Source organism: Aptenodytes forsteri, unplaced genomic scaffold (assembly GCF_000699145.1).
Source record: "Aptenodytes forsteri isolate BGI_AS27 unplaced genomic scaffold, ASM69914v1 Scaffold23, whole genome shotgun sequence".
NCBI classification, from domain to species: domain Eukaryota; kingdom Metazoa; phylum Chordata; class Aves; order Sphenisciformes; family Spheniscidae; genus Aptenodytes; species Aptenodytes forsteri.
The window spans coordinates 7,346,235-7,371,149 of record NW_008796043.1 but is presented as its reverse complement, the minus strand read 5'-3'; the positions used below and the strand labels follow the sequence as shown (position 1 = coordinate 7,371,149).

At 42.3% G+C, this 24,915-nt stretch overlaps 1 protein-coding gene across 1 annotated transcript in view; it reads left to right on the top strand.

Moving 5' to 3' along the window:
- The window catches only part of COLEC12 (collectin subfamily member 12), a 91,515-nt gene that overhangs the window by 63,987 nt on the left and 2,613 nt on the right, over positions 1-24,915 (top strand). The window contains exons 2-8 of the mRNA XM_019473765.1: positions 8,129-8,251; positions 15,187-15,285; positions 17,816-18,862; positions 20,295-20,783; positions 21,234-21,370; positions 22,139-22,248; positions 23,958-24,103. Coding sequence (XP_019329310.1) covers positions 15,198-15,285; positions 17,816-18,862; positions 20,295-20,783; positions 21,234-21,370; positions 22,139-22,248; positions 23,958-24,103 — 2,017 coding nt within the window. The 5' untranslated portion in view covers positions 8,129-8,251; positions 15,187-15,197. The remainder of the gene's footprint in view (positions 1-8,128; positions 8,252-15,186; positions 15,286-17,815; positions 18,863-20,294; positions 20,784-21,233; positions 21,371-22,138; positions 22,249-23,957; positions 24,104-24,915) is intronic.

Genomic DNA, 24,915 nt, shown 5'->3' with positions numbered 1-24,915 from the left:
AAACGCACCCCTCCAGCTTCAGGGGACAAGGGACATGGTGAGCCCTGCCAGCCCCAGCCCCAGCATTGCCCCCTCAGTGGTGAGAGTGGCTCTTTAGAGGCAGGATTATGAAGTGTCTTGTAAATGGTGGATTATTCTATTGTCTTAAGCTTTAAGGAACAACTCCTCCCCACTTTTCTTTTTTTAACAGTCTAGGAATATGCTGTTCTCCTAAACTGCAAGCTGAAAGTCTCACATAATTATATAGCTGCAAGAATCATAGAATCACAGAATCATAGAATCATAGAATAGTTTGGGTTAGAAGGGACCTCTAAAGGTCATCTAGTCCAACCCCCCCTGCAATAAGCAGGGACATCTTCAACTAGATCAGGTTGCTCAGAGCCCCGTCCAACCTTGAATGTTTCCAGGGATGGGGCATCCACCACCCCTCTGGGCAACCTGTGCCAGTGCTTCACCACCGCACCACCCTCAGCATAAAAAACGTCTTCCTTACATCTAGTCTAAATCTATCGCCTTTCAGTTTAAAACCATTCCCCCTTGTCCTGTCACTACGGGCCCTACTAAAAAGTTTGTCCCCATCTTTCTTATAAGCCCCCTTTAAGTATTGAAAGGCCGCAATCAGGTCTCGCCGAAGCCTTCTCTTCTCCAGGCTGAACAACCCCAACTCTCTCAGCCTTTCTTCATAGGAGAGGTGTTCCAGCCCTCTGATCACTTTTGTGGCCCTCTTCTGGACCCACTCCAACAGGTCCATGTCTTTCTTATGCTGAGGGCTCCAGAGCTGGACGCAGTACTCCAGGTGGGGTCTCACCAGAGCAGAGTAGAGGGGCAGAATCCCCTCCCTCGACCTGCTGGCCACACTTCTTTTGATGCAGCCCAGAATACGATTGGCCTTCTGGGCTGCGAGCGCACATTGCTGGCTCATGTCCAGCTTTTCATCCACCAGTACCCCCAGGTCCTTCTCGGCAGGGCTGCTCTCAATCCCTTCATCCCCCAGCCTGTACTGATACCGGGGGTTGCCCTGACCCAGGTGCAGGACCTTGCACTTGGAAAGAAAGGGGCACCAGGGTGAAAAAGAAATCCCACAGTGTGAAGCTCAGGATAAGTCACAGGAACTGGCACCACTGGCCCCGGCAGGAGTTGTGCAGCTCTTTTGAGGCATAAATTCTCAGAACAGGCTTATGAGGTGTGTTTTTCCCTCTCCAGAGGTTATTCGTACAAGCTGCCAGCTATGTAACAGGGCAATCAGGTTATGCAGGACACTGTAGAAACCTGTGAGGATGGAGTGTTTTGAGGTTGGTCCATTTGTTTATTAATTTATGAAGAAAGAAGCTCTGTGTCTTGCAGTGTTTACCTGAAATATAGAGTGGCTGTTGAGGCCTCTGTCTTGCTGCCATGTTTCATGATTTTCCACCTGGCATAGGAAAACTGGCACAAGTTAGGTGAGTACATACCCACTGTTTAGATTTCAAGTTTCCCTGCTTTAATGGCTTCCTAGTAAATAACCAGAAACCTTTTCAAAACAAGCATAGCTTGCATTTATCCTTATTTGATTACAAAACCAGAAGCAAAACTAGCAAATTCCAGAACAAATGACAGCATGTTTTCCAATGGCATTGTAAAAATCTGACAATGAAGTTAAGCAGGCTGTTGCAATCCACCTGCCCACAAGCCAGCACTGCACCACTTGGGCGAGCAGGACTGTTGCTATTACGGAGACAGGGCTTGCGAAGACTGTGGATGTGGGAGGAAGGCTAGCACTCACGTTCCCCCTAGGGCCGAATGGAAAGGAAATCATGGCAAGAGACTGAGCGAGGGGTGAAGAAGGTGGGGGCAGCGGGCACAATTCGGTAGCATCACCCCTGTTCTACAGTGTGCAGTAAAGGGCCTTGGTTTGCCTGGTCAAGAGCTCTTCCCCACAAAGCCCTGGGGATGGATGTGCACACGTGAGCTGTGGTGTGAGGAACGGCTCAGGTTGAATGAAGGCACCAGCATGGCTCTTCCAAATCAGGCACTTCACAACTGCAACCTAAGGGCTCAGCGCTCCCCTGCAGACTGGTCGTGCAATAACCATGATGTTTGCTTTTTTAGCCACACTTACCCCCAAGAGGGGTTGTCCAGCAGCATTTAGGTTGCAGAGCCGGAGAGGGGCTGGGGCACTGTGCAGCAGCTAGACGGGCGGCTGCTCAGAGAAGCCCCAGTACATGCTATGCTTCCCATGGCTGCAGCCTCATGCTAAATGCCCATCCAATAACTTGGGGTTGGGCATGGACCTTTACACATCAGCTAGGAAAAATGTAGGGCATCTATTTACACTTAGATCAAGTTATAGCCTTTATAGTGTAAGAATATACTCTAAACTGAAGGAAGGAGATTTATCTCAAAATAATAATTAAAAAAAAGCATGAACCAGTCTCAGTTTTTGCCATTTATAACCATTATAAAGAACGATTGCTTTCTGAGGTAGGTTAGTCATATGGAACCATCAAATGAGCAGTTTTGCTGACTGCAATGAAACCATTCATGGAGGATCACAGGAATTGTTTTCGTGAAGCGTAGGTTAATAACCTGTAACACCACACAGAAGAGAAGACAAAAATCTCACTTTGAATTTTGTGGCTGGCTGGATCCAGTAATCTCAAAACTATACAAAGTTTATTGCTGGCAAAGATGCGTCTGCTTTTGATTTGAGTGTGCTAATGTAATATGCTGGGTTTGTGCCAGTACAAAAGCTTCTCTGTAAAAAACATACACACATACATTTTTCCTATATATTTGAACACAACTATGTGTGTGTATGTATGTATGTATATATGTACACGCTTATATACCTGAATTTTAAAATCCTCTGTCCTAAGAGATGGACTTACTTTCCTAGTCATGCATATTAGTAAGAACCTACCATTTTACACTTGGGTGCCTGAATTTGAGCACTTACAGCCAGGTTCTTCAAGGCATTTAGTTGTTTAAACCTAGAGATGGATTCCTCATGGGATCATCTACTTTTGCTGGTGAGATAGGCACCCACTGGGAGCTTGTTGCAACTCTGCATGGTTAGGTACCTCTCAATATTTGATTCCTACCTACATGTTGAATCATAGAATGATTCAAGGCAGGGATATCCTTCCCATGGCAGGGGGGTTGGAAGATGTACATATGCTGGTGAGATAGGCACCCACTGGGAGCTTGTTGCAACTCTGCATGGTTAGGTACCTCTCAATATTTGATTCCTACCTACATGTTGAATCATAGAATGATTCAAGGCAGGGATATCCTTCCCATGGCAGGGGGGTTGGAACTAGATGTACATAGTTTGGTCAGGCCCCTTTAAATATAGCTATTAGATCTACTGCTCATCAGTTTTGAAAACATTAGCTTTAAGAAATTTATCATTTGAAGGCTGCAAACTAGGCTTGCAGTCTTCCTTCCAAAATTCAAGGGATGTTATCTCTTTTCAATGAATCATACTGGGGAAAACCCCTCCTAACTAATGTATGTATTTTCGTTTCCTGCACTACATTTCTTCAATCATCTTATCAGTACATTTTTCGTCAGGGTTATGAAGGGAACCTTGCATCTTTGTCAAAACTGATCTGCTAGCAGAAATATTATGAGGCCACCTATGATCCTGCAGCAAGAGCCAAGAAAAGGACACAGAGGCAAATACTTCTAAAAGAATTATTCAGCAAAAAAATGTGTGTGCATACCATATTTGAGTGTTCAAAGATGTGCTCCGGAAGCATAATATAGTTGAGGAGTCAGGCATTTTGTAAGGTGGTTACCCCACGTCAAAGAGCAAAGATATTTAGTCTCCCATTAAAAAACACGGAACAACAACAACAAAAAAAACAACCAAAAACCCCAGCTCCTCCTCCAGCAAAACCTCTGCTTATCTGGAGCCCAAAAGGAATCTGCAGATGCATACCCCCTGCATGAGAACAAAGTCTTCAGTCACTGGAATGCAGTGCTATAAAAACAAATACTACAAAGCCTGGTAACAGGGGGATGTCTCACTTGCATATTTTTTTGTGACCATCCTGGTTTGCAGAGAAGGGGGTCCCCAAAGCATGTGAGCCAGCAGGATCTCTTTGTACTAGGTTGCTGTCTGTTTGGCCAGATGTCTTCCCAACAGTGAGACAGAAAAACCAGAGCTCTTATTAAAATAAGTTGGGGAAAGGAATGGAAAAAAGCATGTGTCCAGCAAAACAAGGCACATTCTGTCCCATCTGATATTTATTAAACGTTGATCAAATCAGCAGTGAGAAATGCATATCATGCGGAAGTGACCCTGGCTCCCTGGGTTTGGAAGTTAGTGACCAATGTCTGGGAGCAGACCAACATTGAAAACACGTGTACAGGACACAGAAAGGGGTGTGCTGCACTAGGAGCAACAATAACAAACAGAGAAGAGCTGACTTCAGCAGAGAACCCCCTCTTGCAGGTTTTACGTATGTTCTATCAACGGAATGGGTGTGTAGGGTCTTTCCCTGTACATTTACTCTACAGCTTTCTAGGTAAGAGGTTACACATCTCCTGGAAGAACACTGCATTTTGTGTAAGCCATGAAAGCAAGCAGTTGAGTGGGTAAAAGTGGGGAAGTTTCGTCAAATTAAAGCCCAAGCAAGGGCTCTTTCAAGCCTTGACTCTCAGCTTTTGTGATAAACCTGTATAATTTTATGCCAACCTGCTGGGTTTTGTGTAATCACAATGAGCATTTGAAATAGTCTCCCATCTGTGTTTGCTTAATGTTTTGGCTATCACGTCTTTTCAGAGCAACACTTCAATAAAAATAAGTGTCCTCACAGCGCGGACTAAATGCGTCTCCCGTATCAGAACAAGCTTATTTGGGCTTGGTCCTTAAACAGGGTAGTGGGGAAGAGCAACAGGGCAAGTTGAAGCCAGGGTCCGTGCTTGGGGAGGTTATGGAGCCCTGATTACACTGTAATTCATCCCTATACAGAGAGGGTTGCATTCCTGGCTTTTACCTTTGCTCATAGCCTGGATTATTTAACTGCACAAAAAGACATTAGAATGAGTCTTCCAGATCTTTCCTTCAAGGTACCTCTATCTTTAGTAATTTTTATATGGTTAGTAAACTAGAAAGTCAGCTGTTACTAGCAACAGAGTTAAGAGCTATGTATTTGCAATAAAGAGTAAATTTAATAGCTCTGACAGACTTTACTGTGTCCATCTCTAGGCAAAGGAAAACAAAGGATCCTGTTAGAGCTCCGTGGCTTTTTACTCAGCCCTGGACCTGGGGCACGTTAGATGAGGGTAGCGGGGGTTCGATGGCAGTCAGACGCAGTTTTAAGCTGACAGGCAGAAAGCCCCAGTAGGCAATGCAATACACAGTTCCAGCCCAGCTTAGTTAATGGAATCACTGCTGCCTGTATGATCGCTTTAGTACGCTGTGTTTATGTTATTGATACCAACAGTGCTGGACTGTTAAAGGATGGAAAGGTCTGGCTTTTGTTGGGGTGCTGTTCTGATGTCAGTTTGAAATATGCTGAAAGTAAAAGTTCTGAAAAGCCAAAGTGCTGTTTTATTGAACCAGCGATAGAGAGGACTGAGAGAAGTGAAACAAGATCCTTATGAAGCACTGGAACATACATGATGCTAGATGCTGAACTGCAATACATCCAGTGACATCAGCAAAGTTTCAGGTCATTACACTACACAGGAAGCCGGAGCACGGTGACAGAAAGCAGGTCATGTCATAAAATGAGTAATCTTAATATGAGACTGTAATCAAGTGAAACTTTTCTATGTGCAGTTGCTGTCAAAGGTTTTGTTTTTATTTCTGTCTTTCTCTGTGCTTTGTACCTCTGCAGTCTATCAGTCTTCCCAGTTATGGATCTGGTCCTGCTTCCATTAACATTAAAATAGGGAAGATCAAGCTTTCTGTTATCTGTGTATTTAGAAGGTGAATGTGATGTGCTTTGTGCCCCAAGCTTCTCGTGTTTTTTGATATGTAGGATGTTCAAAGACTTACAGGATTGGAATCTGAATTTTAAACCCTTTGGAGGAGGAACCTTGCATTCAGCGCACAGGGGCTCAATGAGCCCATTAGTAGCAGCTAACAGCAGCAAAATGGTGCTCCAGACACCACAAGTTTCCACTGTGAAATAATTTCAGTCTCTGAATATCTACTGCAAACCCTTAGAAAACTGCACTTTCCTCTCCAGCTTTTTCAGTAAGCAGAGCTTCCCCACTAGCAAACTCCTTGAGATTGTCAACCAAACAAAGAAAACCAGCCCACACATCAGGATCCATAAGCAAACCTGGCTATTGAATTATGGACCCTTCACCTTTTCTTTTGTGGTGCAGGAATTATCAGCCTCCCAAATCCAAGTCACCAATAAATGGGCTATGCAACTGCCCATCTCTGTGCCAGCTCCCTTCCTTCCCACCTGCACAGGCAGGAGAGAAGCCTTTCCCCTCTGGAGTTTCTGTTCTTGGGTTTATGCTTACAAGTCCTTGTCTCATTTTCCCCTAATGGTCCTGTTCCTGAAAAAAGAACCAGATTCCCAACTGATCTTATGCCTAAACCCCAAGGAACTCAAATCTATGACATCGCTTTCATCACATGGCAACAGAATGTGACGTCACAGCTGAAAAGTTTAGAAAAAACATGTGATGACATAATGTGGAAAGTGGGCTGACCTGTGAGAGATGCATTTCTGCCTTAGCCACGGCTAGTATATGTGCAGAGGGAATTGAGAAAAATGCCTTGTCAAATAAACTTTGTATAAATCCTCTTCCTGAGTTGCTCCAGTATGGTAATCCCTCCTTCAAGTACCCTGGGCTTAAGGAAGTCACTGGAAACTGCTGTTCTTTGAGAAAGAAATACAGTTGACTTAACTTGATATGTCAGTCACCCATCCACTGCGAACCCAGGGGAAACGGTCCGTGCTTTTCTCTTAAAAAATGAAAAATAAAAAAACGCTCTGCAGAAGGTCATGAGTTGGGAAAAGTAAAATCAGCTGTGGGTTAGGCCTCAGGGGAAATATAAGCTACTCATAAAAAGCTACAGAGCAAGTTTTGATTAGTTAAGTAATCTAGTACATAGAATTTATTAGAGCTTAAAGCTTTCCTGTGGGATTCCCCTAATAGTACACAAATAGAGTAAAATATCAAAGAAAGAAGTGCATTTTCTGACAGACACAGAAAGCTACGTTAATCCTGGCCTGCTTAATGCACATCGGAAGGAGGGATAAATCCTGCCCATTCGTTCCAGCACAGTGGTCCAGTTTTCATGTTTTTACATGTTTGTGTTTCTGATTAATTTCTTGGTAACTTAATCAACACTTCCAACACTCTCGAGCTGTTCCTGAGGAGCACGTAGAGAAAAGAGGAATATTGCTTCCCTAACAGACTCAAAGATAGCAAAACATTCTGCAAAAAGCTCAAATATAAAATAGTAAAGGCCTGTTTTCTCTCATTAACTTGAGGCCCTTTTTCCTAAACTTGTCCACAAGGAGAAATTCACCAGCATTTTTCTGTTGGTATAGATGTACCGCTAGCTTTACCAGTATAGCACCCTTTCTTTTCTGTGGAAATAGTATTCTCCAAACCCCCCCAAAATAAGAAAAAAAGTCTCATTATGGAAAGAAAGTGTTCACATGGTAACCATTTGTGGTAATGGTTACAAAGCAGGACCGGTACTCCTACCAGGTTTTCACAATGCTATTTTATTTCTGTATTTTCCTTCTGCCGGAGCATTTACTGTCTCCTATTGCCCCTGTAGGGAGACTGAATGCTAAGAAAGAGCTGCTGCAGTGTGATGCCTGACAAAGGAGATGCTAATAAACATTTGACTTCCAAAGCTCACCATAGTCCTGTTAGCACAGTCGGAAAATAGTCCTGTCTTTCAGGAAAGCCACAGGTTTTCCAGCGAAGCAGAACCTACTTCTCTTCCAGATGCTAAAATCCCAAAGTGATTCTATCACTAAGCTGATGCTTTAACCACCATGGAGGCTTATCCTGGCAGAATAGGCAAATAAGCACCCATATATCATCTGCTTACATAAATAATTTGTTCTTTAGAAAATGGAGGAGAGGAAATGGGGAGCTAAAACCAGCAACGTGTTCTTTGCCGTTGTTTTAAATTTCTTAAAATCTTCTTTTGCAGGTATTCAGGAGGGGACTCAATGTACCAAATGTAAAAATAACTGGGCACTGAAGTTTTCCATCATCTTATTATATATTTTATGTGCCCTGTTAACAATCACAGTAGCCATTCTGGGATACAAAGGTATGTATGCATCAAGCCCAACATTTCACTTTCAGCCAAGCATCCAAGCGCATTTCCACATATTAGATAGACAGGCAATTTATCACATTTCACCTTAAATATCAATACCTTGGCAATGTTGGCTTTTTGTACACAAATAACAAGAAACTGCAACCTTAGATTTTCACTTTCAAACAATTACGAAGTTTTGAAACTGTATTAGACATTTGAAAGAAAAGAAAAAAGTTAGAACAAAATGATCATTCTTCCATCACGAAGGAGTACTAACTGGAAGACTCAAAGCTCTGTAACATGTGCTGTACCTTGATTTCACTGAGCTCTTCTACATATATCGCACCTTTCGAGAATAAATGTCCTTCTTAATGGGAGAGCCAGGAATATCTTAGTAATATAATATTTATCACAGGATCAAAATGTAAGATCAATATTACTTTGAAATATCTGGAAGAAAGGTTGAACCAGGAGGTGCCAATGTATTGAGTTATCTACAATTATTTTGATGAACAAAGATGTTTAGATGCTTTTGACAGTAATTTCAAAGATTCTGGTAGTTGGGTAACCCAGTAATGGAGAAAATTTCATTTGTGCAAGTCATTGGTAGGGCACGTTGGAAAGCACGACTTAAAGTTCCCATACGTCCTCAGCACTAATTAACTGTAGCCACTTAAGAATTCTTATGAATGTACTGATGTAAATGTCTGCTTGTTGTGCAATCACAGCTGTAAGTTAAATAAATAAGACGTGAGTTTCCGGTAAGAAAAAGAAAGTGAGTAACGTCATTGTGAGTATTATAACAGGGCGTTGCAGCGCGTTGCAGCATGTTGCGGAGAAAACCAAGCTAGCTTTAAACTAGCTGCTTGAGATGGCTCTGAGAGTAGCTTCAAAACCCCTCCAAGAAGCTGGGTAAATATTCATGTGATTAGCATGCAGTGCGTCCCGTGCCGCCAACAGCTGCGCTCGTAGCAGAGCTGACATCACCTCTGGTCCTTTGCCAGCGAAAGAAAAGGAAATTGTAGAAATAGAAAGGGATAAATACTTATTTAAGAGGATTTGGTACAGTTTTGAGTGGGAAGAAAATTAAAACTGCTTGGTTTAGATGGAAGATTTAGCCAGGGAGATGAGAGAATGTGAAGGACAGATAGAGACACGTAGGTATTCCTTTTTCATGATAAAGCAGATGGAATTTTCATGATAAAGCAGACGGAATGTGGCAAATTAAAATCAAATGTAAAGAAATGCAGTACATATATAATTGGTCAGACATTCTCCTGAAGAATGTGTAACTGGTCTCTGGAAGTCAGATTCTGAGGAAAAAAAAACTTTCCAGGATTCAAAAACTTGTTCTTGATCTATAAAGATAAGATCATTTGGTTATATGGACTAGGGGAGGACAAACTTAGGCCTTCTGCAGATATAAATCTGCAGAGATCTGCTTACAGCAGATGAGGATGGAATCCATCCTATAACCCAGCCACTAAACGCCTGGGATTTAACAGAATTTTCCTCAAGAGAGTTTTATACAAGGCTGTCAGTTCTGGGGCTCACCAGAAGACTCAGACCTCACTTGGCATCAGAAACAGCTTATCAAGTTGGAAGGACCGTTGCTCTATGTCTTGCTTTGGCAAACATTTGTTTGTGTGTGTGTGTAGGAAGCAATAGCAATAAGGAAACTGTCCAAAAGGTCTCTTTGGGAGAGGGAGTTTCTCTTCCTTATTTCAATTCACAGTTTTCAAGCTTCTTTCTCCATGGGGGCTCTAGCACCATCTTTTCCCCAGGCTTTGCTCTCATCTTGAGTCCCCAACTTTGCTACACTCATTTCTAAACCTCCTTTTTGTACTGAGTAGTCATTGGTACCTGCCTGGGGACTTGTCTTTCTGTCATAGCAGTACCAAGCCACCGCTATCCAGGGCAAGGACAAAAGAATCTCCTCTCCCACAAAAAAATGGGAAAAAGATTATAGGAAGGTGGATAATGCACATCTTGCTCACAGACCTTAAGACATCTTGGTGACCACTGCTCCACCGCTCACCCAACTTGGTGACTGCTCCACCTGAATGCCAAGGGAAAGAGGCATACACTGGAGAAAAGTCCTGTTTAGTCCAAGGTATCCCTTCTGTAACGCCAAGCAGCAAATGGTCATATGTCAGGCATTAATTTCGCCCTTTGTACCTGCAGCTTAAGAGCTTTGTCTCCACAGTGCCTAAGCACTCATTTGCAGGGAACACGAGTTAGACAAAACCCCAGCTGACGGTACATATTCAAAGGAATTATTGCAATACTTTTGATCGTTGGGAAGGAATTAGGCCTTAAAGGAAGAACAAAACTCAAAGTAAAATTTTACAGAGCTCTTGAACTCCCCTCTCTGCATCAGAGTCTGGCTTGTCTTTTTTATTGCAATATTACACTGAAAGAAGGAATTCTGCTGGCATCAGGGATTCTTTCAGTCTCTTAGCTAAGTTTCCATTAAATTTGCCTCCCACATTTATGTTTATAAAGCCCAAAACTACTTTTAAAACTTTCATTTCCTACATAGTATTTAGATATCCTTTGTGATTTAAAACGTTAAAACTACTAATCAGTGGATTAAATATGGCAGGCAAAAAAATAACTCAATGGGAGGCAAAGTCAACATAGAACAAACCTCCAAACTAGTGGTAAAAATTACATAGTAGGTTGGAGAAACCTGAAACCAAAACATGAATTAAACATCAAGGTCATTAAGGAATAACAAGGCGAGTGTACTATTAGTTTGCTTTGAGAAGACAAATTATTGTTAAAAACATTAATAAAGCAATCTGTAATTTTTTACTCATACTTTCTTAAATTAAATGCAAAATACAAAGTTATAATTTTTCTGGCACCGGCCAGTGTTGGATTAGCCTATTGAAGGTGAATGATCTTCCTGTGACTCACTCCAGTGAGGGAAGCTAGCATGCTCTCAGCTTGAATTTCTGGTAGTTCTCATTCTCTGGTCAGTCCTTGTTTTTAAGTTTCTTGACCAATGCCCACCGTGACTTTCATCTACTTCTTTTATCTGTGTCCCAGACAGAGCTTGCCTGCCATTATCTAGGGCCAACACACCCTGGTGAGATGGCACATTTTGTCCCTGCTTCTGAAATAGTGGCCGAGATGCAGACAGTCCTCACTGTTCCGGTCAGCAACTACTTGGATTTTGGCTTCTTTTCGAGGGTCTTTACCACATTTTCCACAGTGACCTCATCAGAAAGTGAGATGACAATGTATAGAGGTCTGACCAAGCTGAGAATTAAGGTGAAGCTATCCAATCGCAAGCTTAAGGCGTAGACAGACTTTGCATTGTTGAGAGCAGCAGACTGTTGGGAGCAGCAGAGTGGCCTTCATAAGGGATGTTAACCACTGGTCTGTCTGGTTTGCCTTTGCCTTTTTCTGGAGAAGATGGGAAGTGGCTGTTCAAGCCCAGGGCGCTCCCCAGAGGTTGACTTCCACTCCTGAGAGTGCTCTACATGCTCACCTACCACTGAAGGCTCCATCCAGAGATGGTGGTGGGAGCTACTGCCAGGGAAGGAAAGGCATTCCCAATAATAGGACATCTGTCCATATGACCCCTTTTGACAGCAAAAGCAACAAAACCTACTTTGGCCACGGTTCTTTGCTAGTTCTCCCCAGAGTTCATCCTTTTCACTTGCAGGGCAGTAGCAAGAAAGTCAGTAAGCTACAACTTGCTTGGGGAAGGAGTTTGGGCAGGGGATCAAGTCCCCCAGGCCCACAATTTGTTTCACCATGGAGGCTAAGATCCTGCCCCCACACAAAGCAAATATATGCATTGGTTTGTCTATGGGATGACAAAATTCAGCTTAGCCTGCATCACTGGGAATCCTTCAGTTAACCCTGCAGTTCACGTTTGCAGAGACCTCTAGTGTTGCTGCTTCTGGAGCTGGGTGGTTTGAACTTGGCTCTGGCCTCTCTCCTCTACACATCACACGACAGGACTGACTTGCCCTCTAAGGGCAAACAGAATTAAAATAAAGGAAATGGTTTGCCTGATATAGCTAATTCTGCACTTCGCATCAGTTAATCTGGGTAAGTCATCACCAGTTTAGTGCCAAATAGACAAAAATCAATACCTTGTGTATTTGAAAGCATCCTTCTCTTTCCAGCCTCTCTCAACCAGCATCTTCCAGCTAAGTGTTGTGTCAGCCCTCCCGATCCAGGGCTGCTGTCTGGCATCCAGTTACACGCTAGAATTAAAAGCTATTACTTTCTGTAGGAGACAAGCTGCTGGGGACTGAAAGACCTTTTAACAGTGCTCATTAGTGATCTTTCAGACACAGTCCAGGCACGGTCTTCCACACATATCATGGCCAATTGTCAATAATACCAGTAAGGCTTCTGATTGAAGTCCTGCTTCAACAAATTTTTGGGGTCTTCCTTACAAAGGATGTCCATAGCTACAGACCAGCTTCGGTCTTTTTAGTGTGGGGTGGGTTTTTTTTTTTACTTTTGGCAATGAAAATACCATACGCTGTTGTATCTTTAATTCCATCCAATCTCATCTAACTGCCAGTACAGGCTACTACATATTGATAGGATTTCTACTATTTTCATTGGCTTTGGACTCTTCAGGGGAATATTTTAACCCAAGTTTCCAGTATTGGATTTCATTCAACCATGAAAACATTCTTGTTGTTATAGGGCAGTATAAAATCTCAGTTTTACAAACTACAGATCTGAAGTACAAACTAGCATTCATTTGAACAGCAAAACGAAGAAACTACATTTTCCTTTCATTATTGATAATATATATTCATTTGCTGACTCCAAGTGTATTGCATAACTGGAGGAAACAGGTGAATATTACACTAAATCAGAATTAACAAGACCCATAGGTGATGTGACATTGCTAGTCAAGGCACAGGTCCAGCAGAAACACTTGGAGTAGGCCTACTTTTTAAATCCAGATGCTTTCATGAGGTCCTCTCTAAGTGCCCGGAGTGAGCCACGTCCTTCACAGTGACTATCCATAAACAAAGCAGAACACCACAGACTGAACAAGGAGCTGCCTAGAGCTAGCCAGAAGGAAAATCCAAGTATGGTCCCCACACTCACTGCATGTGATGCATAGGTTTATACATGCATCAGCGGAGTGTCAGAAGTAACTGAAGGACCTTTGCTGATCTGGGCTTCAGCCTGGAAGACAGTTGGGCAGGACAAACAGAGAATCAACTCTGGCTTCATTTAGGAAAAATGGCATACAGCATTTTGACAAGTAACTTTAATGGGCAGAAGAACCGGTGAAAAATTAGTGCTGTACTGGGGGGAAAAATGCTTTCTAAAGCAGAAGGTATTGAGCAATGGTCCCCCTGAAAAAGCAAAGCCATTATTGTAGCCTGGATCTGGTGTTTAGCGAGCAATCTGCCATCATCTCAAATACAGAAAGCCACACTCTGACTCTATCTTTGCACACACAGTAGAGTCTCTGTTGTACTGGCTCGTTAGCAGTATAGAAAGGAACAGGCAGGTAATTCACCAAAGGGTGTCTGGTCTCTCTGAAAACCTTGAGACTTTTTCTCTGTTGTAACTCCATTCACCTCAGTGCAGTTGCACCAGAGATAATCTTGGTCTGCTTTTTCTCCTGTTGGTTTTGGGGAAGCAATAAAAGCCTGCTGTGTAACTGTGGTACCCAGAGTCAGAAAAACAAGGGCAAAAGTTAATAAAGAAGGAGTACTTGGTGGACTACACTTTAAAGGTCTAGGATTCTTGTGGTTGCTCATGAGCAGCAAAAGATCCCCTAAATTTCCGCTTCTAGTAAAAAACCCCAAATCTTTACATAGCAACAAGTTCTATTTCCTAGCTGCAGATTATGTTACAGACAGAAAGAGTTAGCAGTACCCCCTGCCCCACACAGGTTTACAGAATGGGCTTCGCTATCTCAAGACATGGGAAGCACCTTATTTCTTCTGTTTGAAAGAGGGAGCTGGCACAATAACTCGTGTAGCCTCTCCCACGGTTGGTTCAGATCCATTCTGCTCCCAGTGTAGCAAAAGGGCTAAATAATCTCGTGATGAGAAGAAATTTCTGCCCCTGGTTGTGGCTTGAATGCAAAAGCCTACTAGACAAGGTTTGGTGTGGAAGCTGAAGGCTGCTTCTAACCTTGCAAGCATTTCACATTTTTGCCACCGGAAGCCGCCCCGGGCTCTTCATTTGTTGCTCTGCTTTTTCCATTTCCGTATCAATTCCATCAAATAATCAGATTGTCTCAGTGACAAGAAAATGACTCAGACATTACAAAATAAAGAGCACATCAGCCATAAATCTGCACTTGCTGAATTGCCATCCTTTCAATCTTAATGAGGCAGAATGGTTTCAAGACTGTTTTGAGTGATCTGTACCATTATCAAGATGTTTAAAAGTTGATCCCCAAAACATTTAGTAATTGCAGCTTCAAACTTATCTCAGTCCAAAGTTTGCTATCCAGGTGGCAATTTTTAATGATTAAAAGGCACAGGAAAAAAAATGTTCTTTTTAAGAAGAAATGGCTCATGGCAAAATAAAAGAAAGTCTTCTCTCATGCGTCTGAGCCTTTAGCAAACAGTCTGCCTTTGCCACACAGCACTGTGCTTGGAAATACTGTTAAAGGACTTGGTTCATGAGGAAAACCTACAAAGAGGGATTTCCTCATTCAGGAGAGAGATTGCTCATGAGCAAAAGAATGTTTGGGGACTGTTGGCAGACTGAAGAACTGGTAGAATGCTGGGTCCCACCAGCAGATAGGAGCTCATGCTTCCAACATTTCACAGAGCAACAGCAGAGTGTAGTGGCAAGCAAGGCAATTTTAAGGTGGTTTCTTTTTTTGTTTGATGGTAGTGGTGTTTTTTTGGTTTGCTTTACTGTTTACTAGACTTTTTTCATAATTTCACTTTTCTTCTTTCCATAACATACTGTTCTCTTTCCCCTAGTTGTAGAAAAAATGGACAATGTGACAGGTGGCCTGGAAACATCCCACAGAAGATATACAGAAAAGCTCACAGAGGTGGAGAGTGGTCTGAAGAAATTAGGTAATCCACACACAAGCAAAGCCCCTTTGCATTATGGCTTTGGGTGTTCTCCTGGCAGATAGCGGCAGGAAATTTGCCTGAAAAATCTCTGGCTATGACAAAATACAGCACTTCTATTCCAATTTCTCAAGTACTTGGGAAAGCACTTAAAAATAGTTAAGATCAGCTCTACTTAGGACAGCATTTTAAGCATACTTCAATATTTACAATTCTCACTGAAGTCACTCTGAAATAATTTATACTAAAATAAACAGACACTTAAAGGTTGTCCTCAGGAGAGAATCTTCTCTGAGGTAGAGATGTAAAACATAGCAGAAGCTCTTCCACAGCACAAGAGAATCTACATAAAACGAAAATCTGTCACCCAGTCATCTTGATGCTGTTTTAGCAATTAAGATTCAGAACTGAAGGCCATTTTAAGGGGTGCACAAATAATCAGCTGTTCAAAACTCTTATGTCTGAGGCAAGTTGATTACTTCCATAAAATGTTTCTTAATCATCTCAGGGAATACAGGACACAAGGTTGTTATGAGTTCAGGTCTCCGAAGTGCTATCTGTCACAGTTCTCAATTTGCAGGAAGATGGAAAAAGATCATGGATAAGGATTCTACTCACTAAGTGTCTATTTCTACCTTTCTTCCTTGTCTGGAAAGGAAGCAGAGCTGTTTATTATCAATTTATATACACATAGACTTATTGTTTATATAATCAGTTTTTATATCAATATCAATATACACATACATGCATGTGCTTCTTGTTTAGCTTCATAAACCATATATTGAGATGTGTATTTCTAGGAAAAATGACTTGCTTGCAGCTTGATCATAAATTTTTACACTTTTTCCCCTGAAAAAATAGCTGGATTCTGAAGTATTTGCACACTGCATTTAGTTCAAGGACATGGGGTAATTCATTGGCATGTACTTTTACCGATACATATACAGAAGTAAATATTACATCTTAAAGCACGTGCAACCTTTTGGGTTATATTTGGGTTATTATATTATGCTGATTAAATTTTCACAACTTGGAGCACCTTTGATTCATTCACGACCACATGTTTTTACACGCTGCTGGATGGATGGCCAGTGAGATGCTCAGGACCATCAGTTCGCATTTAAGTGGACTTGCCATGGAGGAAGTTAAAAAAGTTATGGGGCAATGTGTGTGGGAGGCATAAAGGTAAGAGAACTGCTGTAGGGCCAGAAGGATAACAGCATGTGGTGAATGAAAGACAGGCCTTCAGGGATTAGCTGTATGTGGACCTGGCAGTTGTCAGAGCTGTGTGAGGAACACAATATAATTTGAGCTATAACTGAGAGGTAAACATAGAGTCAGAGCTGAGAAGATCCTGGACTGAGACAAGTGACAGGGAGAGGAACTGTGGTCAGGAAGATGTCCATCCATGAAAGACTCCGTAAACATTTCAGACTGAAGTCTCAAGCCACCATTTGATGTTCGCCATCATGACTCATTCAGACACCCCAGAAGAAAGCTCCATACACAGCTGTATTCACTGTAGTTTATGAAAACCATTCTGCCCTCTCTTGGAGCCATCTGAAATGATGGACTTCAGACTGCATAGCTCATAAATGTAGCTACACTTAGATGAGGAAAAAAATATATGGACTGTGTGTAGGAGAGGGAAGTGATTGAGGTCCAGAAAGGGAATCTTCCCTGAAAGTGAGTGTTGACTGCTTATTTCCTTCGTTTCTATGTCCTGGCTGATGAGCTGTGCAGCCTCAAAAGCTTAATCATACTCAGGCAAGCTCCCAGAAGTATACTGTAGGGCAGTGTAAGCAAGAGCAGAGATGTTCCTCTAAGATTAAAGTTTTTGCCTTACTGAAACTCAGAACATGAGGAAACAATAACAGCAAAATAAATGTCATTAAAAGCAATAGTAGTATGTTAGAGAGAAAAACAGAAATGCATCATATCCTGTCATATCTGGAGTAGCCTGCTGGCAAAGCTTTCGTCTCTAACCCAGATTGTTTTAAAATAGGTATTAGAACTTTTTTAAAACTAAACCCAAGATTTAAAAAAATGAAACTATATGTACTAAATCACAATGAAGATATTTCACCTGCCAGGAAAAGGAGGAAGAAAATATGAACAGCTAAAATGTACCTCTGAGCTTTCAGCAATAGCCAGTTGTAACTTCAAAACATAAACTTACTGATACCTCTTTAATATTTTGAATTCTGCTTTCCATTCAGTTTTTATTGAGAATACAAGCACTACCTGACTGTGTATATTCATCAGTTTCTAATGGTAGTTTTTCCTGTATATGACAAAAGAATCACCATTTTGTCCTCCTCAGCAAGACACAAGGTCTTCATCTCTCTGATTTTTTCTCTGTCTAATGGCAGAACTTTCCTTAGTGGTTTCTCTTTTCTTGAATAGATAGCATAGAAGTTCTATTGACAGAACATTTTGACAACCTGACTGTACTTAAAATAGACTGTGCTTTTTTATACTGTGTTTTAAAAAACTCATCCTAAAGGCTTTCAATTTTTTTCCTGTACAACAGATGACCAAGCTGGACAAAAAGCCATGAATACTAACACTGAACTGTCTAGCTTCAGATCTGACATTCTGGCTCTTCGTCAGCAGCTTCATGACATAGCAGAGAAAACTACCAGAAACAAAGATACACTGGAGAAGCTGCAAGAGTCTGGAAATGTATTAGATGATAGACAGAGCCAAATGAGAAGTGCCTTAGATAGTAACTCTTTCATGATCATCAGTGTCAATAAGACTCTTCAGGCTTATACTGGCTATATCAACAATCTTCAACAAGACACAAGTAATATTCAAACAAACTTGCAAAACCAAGTGCATTCTCATAATGTGGTCATCATGAACCTGAACAACTTAAACCTGACACAAATACAGCAACGAAACCTTATCAGTGTCCTGCAGAAGTCAATGGAAGATACAAGCTTGGCTATTCTAAGAATCAAGAATGACTTTCAAAATCTGCAGCAGGTTGTCCTTCAAGCCCGGAAGGATACTGACTGGCTTAAGGAGAAAGTACAAAATTTACAGACTTTGGCTGCCAACAACTCAGCATTGGCAAAAGCTAACAATGATACACTTGAAGACATGAACAATCAGCTCAGCTCCTTCAGTGGGCAAATGGAGAATATCACCACAATTGCCCAAGCCAATGAACAAAATCTAAAGGATCTCCAGGAACAGCATAAAGAGTATGAAAACAGAACTTCTGCCAAATTCAACCAGCTGGAAGAGAGGTTCCAGGTCTTTGAAACCGATATAGTCAATATCATTAGCAACATCAGCTACACTGCTCATCATCTACGGACATTGACTAGCAATCTCAATGAGGTCAGGACAACTTGTACAGACACCTTAAGTAAACATTCAGATGAGCTGATTTTTATGAATAGCACACTAGCCAATATCCGCTTAGATTCTGCATCTCTCAAGATGCAACAGGATTTGATGAGGTCAAGGTTAGATGTTGAAGTTGCCAATTTGTCGGTAATCATGGAAGAAATGAAGCTGGTAGATTCCAAACATGGCCAGCTCATCAAGAACTTCACTATCCTACAAGGTATGCAGCTTCTCTAATGATGTCCATAATGGTCTATGCTGAACTCCTGCTTGCATTACTTCTTTAGTTCTGTGGAAGTTAGTTAGTGCATGCTGGTACAGAGTTTTCCATTATCTAATCCTAAACTTTGGAAATGTAAATGTAGCTTGAATATTCCTTACTAATTTTCCTATGCCTTCTCTACATACCTAGAATGGGGATGTTACACAAGAAGGTTCTGACTTAGCAAAATTTTATTCTGAGTGACTGACTGACTGGATCTGCTTTTGATTTAGTTTCTAAAATAAGCTAGTGAAGGTGTGGAACCTCAAGAAACCAATCCCTGCTAAGGAGGAAATGGCTAAAAAATATATGTTGGACTACTCCCAGAAAGGTCCACCCTTACTGAAAAACAAGTTGCTATTTCACTTTAAGCCAGTTGTTAGTCTGCCAGAAAACATCCTACTTTGCTTAGTTTTTAATCCTGGGATATTTTATTTTCTCCAGAAATAAATAGCATCAAGCTTAGGAGGTTTCTCCCAGCCAAGTATTATCCCAAATGAAAAGAACACTCATATTTCCAACCTGATGTGAACCATTCAGGCCTAAAACTCTAATCACAAATATAAATCCATTGCTCCAAATAGACTAAGGCTGAATTAGAGCCAAGATTACAACATGTCAGTAACCTTAACCTTTCTCATTTCAACCAGGCCTAAATGACTCCAGTTTAGGAATTTATTTCTGGAGGAGTTTAAATTATGTAGATTGGTGGGATGGGGGTGGTATTGGTAAGGCATTTGCTCATCCATGATCAGAATCCAGAATTATTTTGTTGCTTATTGGTGTCACAATATTGCCATTTCCTATTGTGGGTATTGTTCTCTTTCCTGTTATAGCCGGCCAGTTAGCAGCTAGTACTTCTGATCTTTCACACAGTTGGCCTATTGCTCACTATCCATCGTTTTGTCTCTTTTTGACAACCCATTATTGACAGAGCAGCAAACAGTGTCACTGCAGGAGAAAGAGTCCTGTAGTCTAAGAGCGGAGAGATGGGGCTAGAAGTAAAAGGGAGCGCAGCAGAGTGAGGGAACGGGAGCATGGACATGCAGGACCACGTGCATCAGCAGCATGGAGTGTGTCTTGCAGGGACTGGCGCCTCGGCTGGTCACCTGGGGCATGGTGTCACTGTCCAGTTCACAGGACAGGGTGCGTCAGATTATTTTCTTCTGTATCCTGTATTTCATGGAGGCTGAGGAAAGAGCAATGGTATATAGTGCCTGAGAAGCAGATGTACTTTTACAAGCGATGCTTGAAGTAGCTGTTAGGCCGGTTTTCACAGTGCTGAATATCCAGTGTTGCTGGTCTGAGATATATTAAACAAAGACCCCACATGGGCTTTTTGTTTCGCTTTCTGTCTGTATCCCCACTTTGCATGCTTGCATTGTTTCAGGCCCTCCTGGTCCAAGGGGACCTAAAGGTGACAGAGGCCCTCAAGGTCCTCTTGGCCCCGCTGGCCTAAAAGGACAAAAAGGAGAGAAAGGAGAGCCCGGACCACCAGGACCTGCAGGTGAAAAGGGCCCACCTGGGCCAACTGGGCCACCAGGAGAAAAAGGAGGGAAAGGTTCAAGAGGATCGCCTGGCTCCAAAGGTCAGAGAGGTTCTCCTGGCAAGACAGGTCTGCCTGGACCAAGCGGAGACCCGGGGCCACCAGGTCCACAAGGCAAAGATGGTCCACCTGGGCCACAAGGCCCACCAGGATTTCAAGGCCTGCAAGGAACTGTGGGAGAGCCAGGGGTACCAGGACCTCGAGGACTACCTGGGCTACCTGGAGTCCCTGGGCTGCCTGGTCCAAAGGGCCCACCTGGCCCACCAGGGCCACCAGGTCCAGGGATGCCAATGGCACTACAAAGTGAACCTACGTCAGTGCCCGAGGCTAATGGTAAGCTGTCAACTCACCACATGCATCTTTTACTGAGATACAAATATATGTAGCAGAGGGAGCTTACCACTTAGTTACTGGTTCAAATAACCTCTGCTACCTTAGACTAAGTCTCTGGGTTTTATCACAAAGAGCCCTGTTAAGTGAAGCCATACCTGTTGGTCTTCCTTCTGATGACCTGAAACTGATTTAAGATAAAGTTTACGGCTAAAGAAAAGGCGGCAGTAGTATAAGTAATAAATAATCCCCTTGATCACACAGTTTAGCCTTGATTTCACAGAGTCAGAATCCTAATAAGTAAATTCCCAAATTGTATGTAAGTACTTTAGGTGGCAGCATGCTGTAGATGAGCATGGGATCCTCCAACTTATTATTCGTCCTATGCAGAAAGTTACCACTGACTCATTGAGTTATCAGTAACTGGCTTAACACAAAATATTCACCTCACAGGTTGTTCTCCTCATTGGAAGAACTATACAGAAAAGTGCTACTACTTTTCAATTGAAAGAGAAATTTTTGAAGAGGCAAAGTTATTCTGTGAAGAGAAGGCATCACGCTTGGTTATCATAAACAACAAAGAGGAGCAGGTAATTACCTTCTCTTTCTGTTTTTCAAGGAGAGGGGTTTGAAGTTACTTAACATGTGGAAGCCACAAGGCAAGTGGGAAGCTGAGAGCATTGTGAAGTAGACACAGTGATTCACTCCAGTTAGCATTTTGTCCACTCTCTGCCTGCTCAGCAGCTTCTCCATGTGCAGAAGGGCAGTGTGAGCAGAGCTGGTGCTGACCCTGAAGGTGGTGGGCACAGAGCAGCCAGAAAGGCTGGCAAGAATTGTGGGAGTTTTGAACCTTTAAAGATGGAGTCCATTATGCCTTGCATATTATCCAAAATGTATTTTTTGCAGTGGTGAATATAATTTAATTTTAAGTTGTCTGATTTAATACATGCAGCCTAAGACTACTGTGACCCAAAAATATTTTTAATCTAACTATAAATCTAGCTATACTTTTACTACTGTTCAACATAATTATTTGGTGGCTACATAGCAGTGGGGACGTCAAGATACAACTGCTTACTCTTTGGTTTTTTTTCAGTTTCTATCTATAGTATGTTGGTTGTGACTTTATGTCAACCTAATTTTCATGCCTAGCTCTCTACCTCACATACAAACACTGCAATGGATTCTAGTGTGGGCAAGGGGTCGCAAGGCCAACTCCTGAAACATATCTTCAGCTTAGAAAAATTTCTCTGGCCCTTCCTATTCTGATAACAAAGATGCTCATGAAACCAGAGTAGCTTACTGGCTCCAAAGACGGTTGTGTTTATTTGTTATGGACTAAGATCTTTCTTCCACAGCAATGGATAAAAAGGCAGATTTTGGGGAAAGGCAGCTTCTGGATTGGACTAACGGATTCAGAGAAGGAAAATGAATGGAGATGGCTGGATGGATCCTTACCAGTTTACACGTACGTAAATAAAAAACAATGGTGTTTATTTTCTGCAGATGTTACCACTCTTGCTGACACTTCTAAAAGCAGCATCTAGAAATTATCCAATGCATCCAGAGGGTTGTAGATGCCAATGAAATAATTCGTTACTGAGGGTGCTGTTGAACTGTTTTTTTCTCTCTCCCTTCTCCATGCACAAGGCTTTCTTTCCTTGCCAGGAAGAAAACTGGATGTTGAATGAAAGAATCACAGAACTACATAGCACAGTGTTTCTTGCCAAAACATTTGCTCCTGACTTTTATTACAAAGCTGAGATGGAAAGCACAGACCGTTTTGCTGTCTTGGTTTGAATTTTCCTTATTTGCATTACAACTGGCTATAAATAGTGCTCATTCTGATAAAAAATGACCAGCCTTTAGATAAAGCCCAAATCCAAGTGGAAAGCATTAAACATAAGGCAAATGCATGAAACGAGGGTGTCTAAGCTTTTGTCAGCTGAGAACTGAATTGGCAGCTCTCCAGGAATCCTAGGGCTACACCTAATTTGTCCTAAATGGAACAGATTGCAACCACCCAAATTTTTAAGGAGTGGACTGAAGAGTTTATAGAGCTGAGCATGCTGTGCTCCAGAAAAACAGGCTACAGTCAGTCAGATGTTACGAAATGATTAGCTGTGATTTCATTGGTGTTCATTTTGATGAGAAACATGGAAAAAGTCAGATGTATTTCGAATGAGCTGTAATATTTTTCCCTTTTTCTCCCTCCCCATTTTCATCTTTCTTTCTCTCTATAGCAGCACTGTGACTGATTCCCACTTCAGCCACTGCTTTCAATAGGATTCCACTACACTGTGAGTTTAGGTGCCCTGTCGTAACCTCAGAGCTGTCAGTTACTGATTTTCAAAGTATTTCATTACTTCTGGAAGGCTGTGTGTCCTCCCAGGTGCCTGGTCAGATGCTCTGTGTCAGGCAGGCATGTTTTTTAGCTGAGCATGGACCGTATCAGCCAGCAATCACAAGCTCCCTTCAACAACCTGTTTCTTCACAAAAATGGAGCTTTTAAGTCCCAAGGTTGGAAGCGTTTCACACTTGTTAAACAAAAACAGGATGAGGAAACACTTGCTGCAAGCTCTGTACATGCTGTGTTAAGTTTCACCATCAAAGCTAACGATCTCAAAAGATAGGTGTATATATACTTTGTACATTCCTTTTAAGTCCAAAAATTCACTTCCTATCCAAATATGGGTCCGTAAAACAGATAAATCTTTGCTGTGCCTCCCGAGAGGGCCGCCTCAGCACAGTCAGAGGGCTGAGCACATTTGCAGTGAGCGATGGCAGGGTGCTGCCATCCTGGGTAGCACTCGTGAGCCTGACAGCTCTTCTCAGTCTCATCTGCCAGCAGGAACGCAGTGCGCAGGCTTTGCAGGATTGGAGCAATGCACATGGAGCATGGAGCACTCCCACTGTATGTGCAAGTACATTAAGAAACTAAAATAAAGTTCATCAGTCTAATTTTAGGTCTCTGAGTTTTGGCAGCCCAAGGCTGAATAGATTCCCTTCTCTGTAATACATCTGTTTTCCATTTTGAGCAAGAGTCATGTATTGTTTGTTTCAACATGTATTTCCCGTTCAGAACAGATCTCATGATGTTTTTGTTAATTTCTTGCGGTGAAAAACTGTCATGTGTACTGCGTTGTGCAATCATATCTCTTGCTTTTTGGTTGAAAGAAACTGGAAAACTGGGCAACCTGATAACTGGAGCCATGGGCACGGGTCAGGGGAAGATTGCGCCGGGTTAATCTATGCTGGGCTCTGGAATGACTTCTACTGTGAAGATGTTAACAATTTCATTTGTGAAAAAGGCATGGACAAAGGTAAGCAAGACACTTGGTTTGATGATTTCACCCTACCCCTAGCAGGCCAAATTCAAGTAAATTTTCCACAGCTAGAGGGGAGAAAATCCAGGCATAAGGCTAGATGCTGTGGCAGTGCCTTTTTGAGGAAGCGGGGCAATCACGCTTGGAGCACTTGTACTCAGATCCAGCCCAGCGTGGGCTTTTCTAATGCTCTGCACGATGCAGATGCTGGATTTATTACAATAAATCTTGTTCTCTTGTGCTCTTTCACCACAAGAAATGAGCAGCCTTCAAGCTGGTTGTAGGCATAGCATGCTCTGCATCTTGACCATCTCCTGTAGACTTCAAACGCACCTAAAATCTCAAGCATGATTTGGCACATGTGCTCCAGACCCTGGCCACACTGGAAGCTGTTTCTATAGGCTCAATGGACATGCAGGGGGGAAAGCTTGCCTTAGGATGGCTCAGGGACCAGCCTTTGAAAACCAAAAGGACTCTGTTTTGAGAGTTGTGCAACAGGAGGCACTTGGTGACTGCTAAGGAGGCCTTAAAATTCCCACTGTTGCCAGGAGATGTCCCATAGAGCTAAGAGGCTGGGTCTACAGGCCATAAGCAACTCATCTGTTGCAGTTGAAGTGAAGGACTCGTAAGCTGCCAATGTTGCCAAGCAGTCACCCAGGTGATTGCCATGGGGCATCTCTTTCTGGTTATACAGGTATTTCTGCAATGGCAGAGGGCAGGTCATAGAATCATAGAATCATTAAGGTTGGAAAAGACCTCTAAGATCATCGAGTCCAACTGTCAACCCAACACCACCATGCCCACTAAAC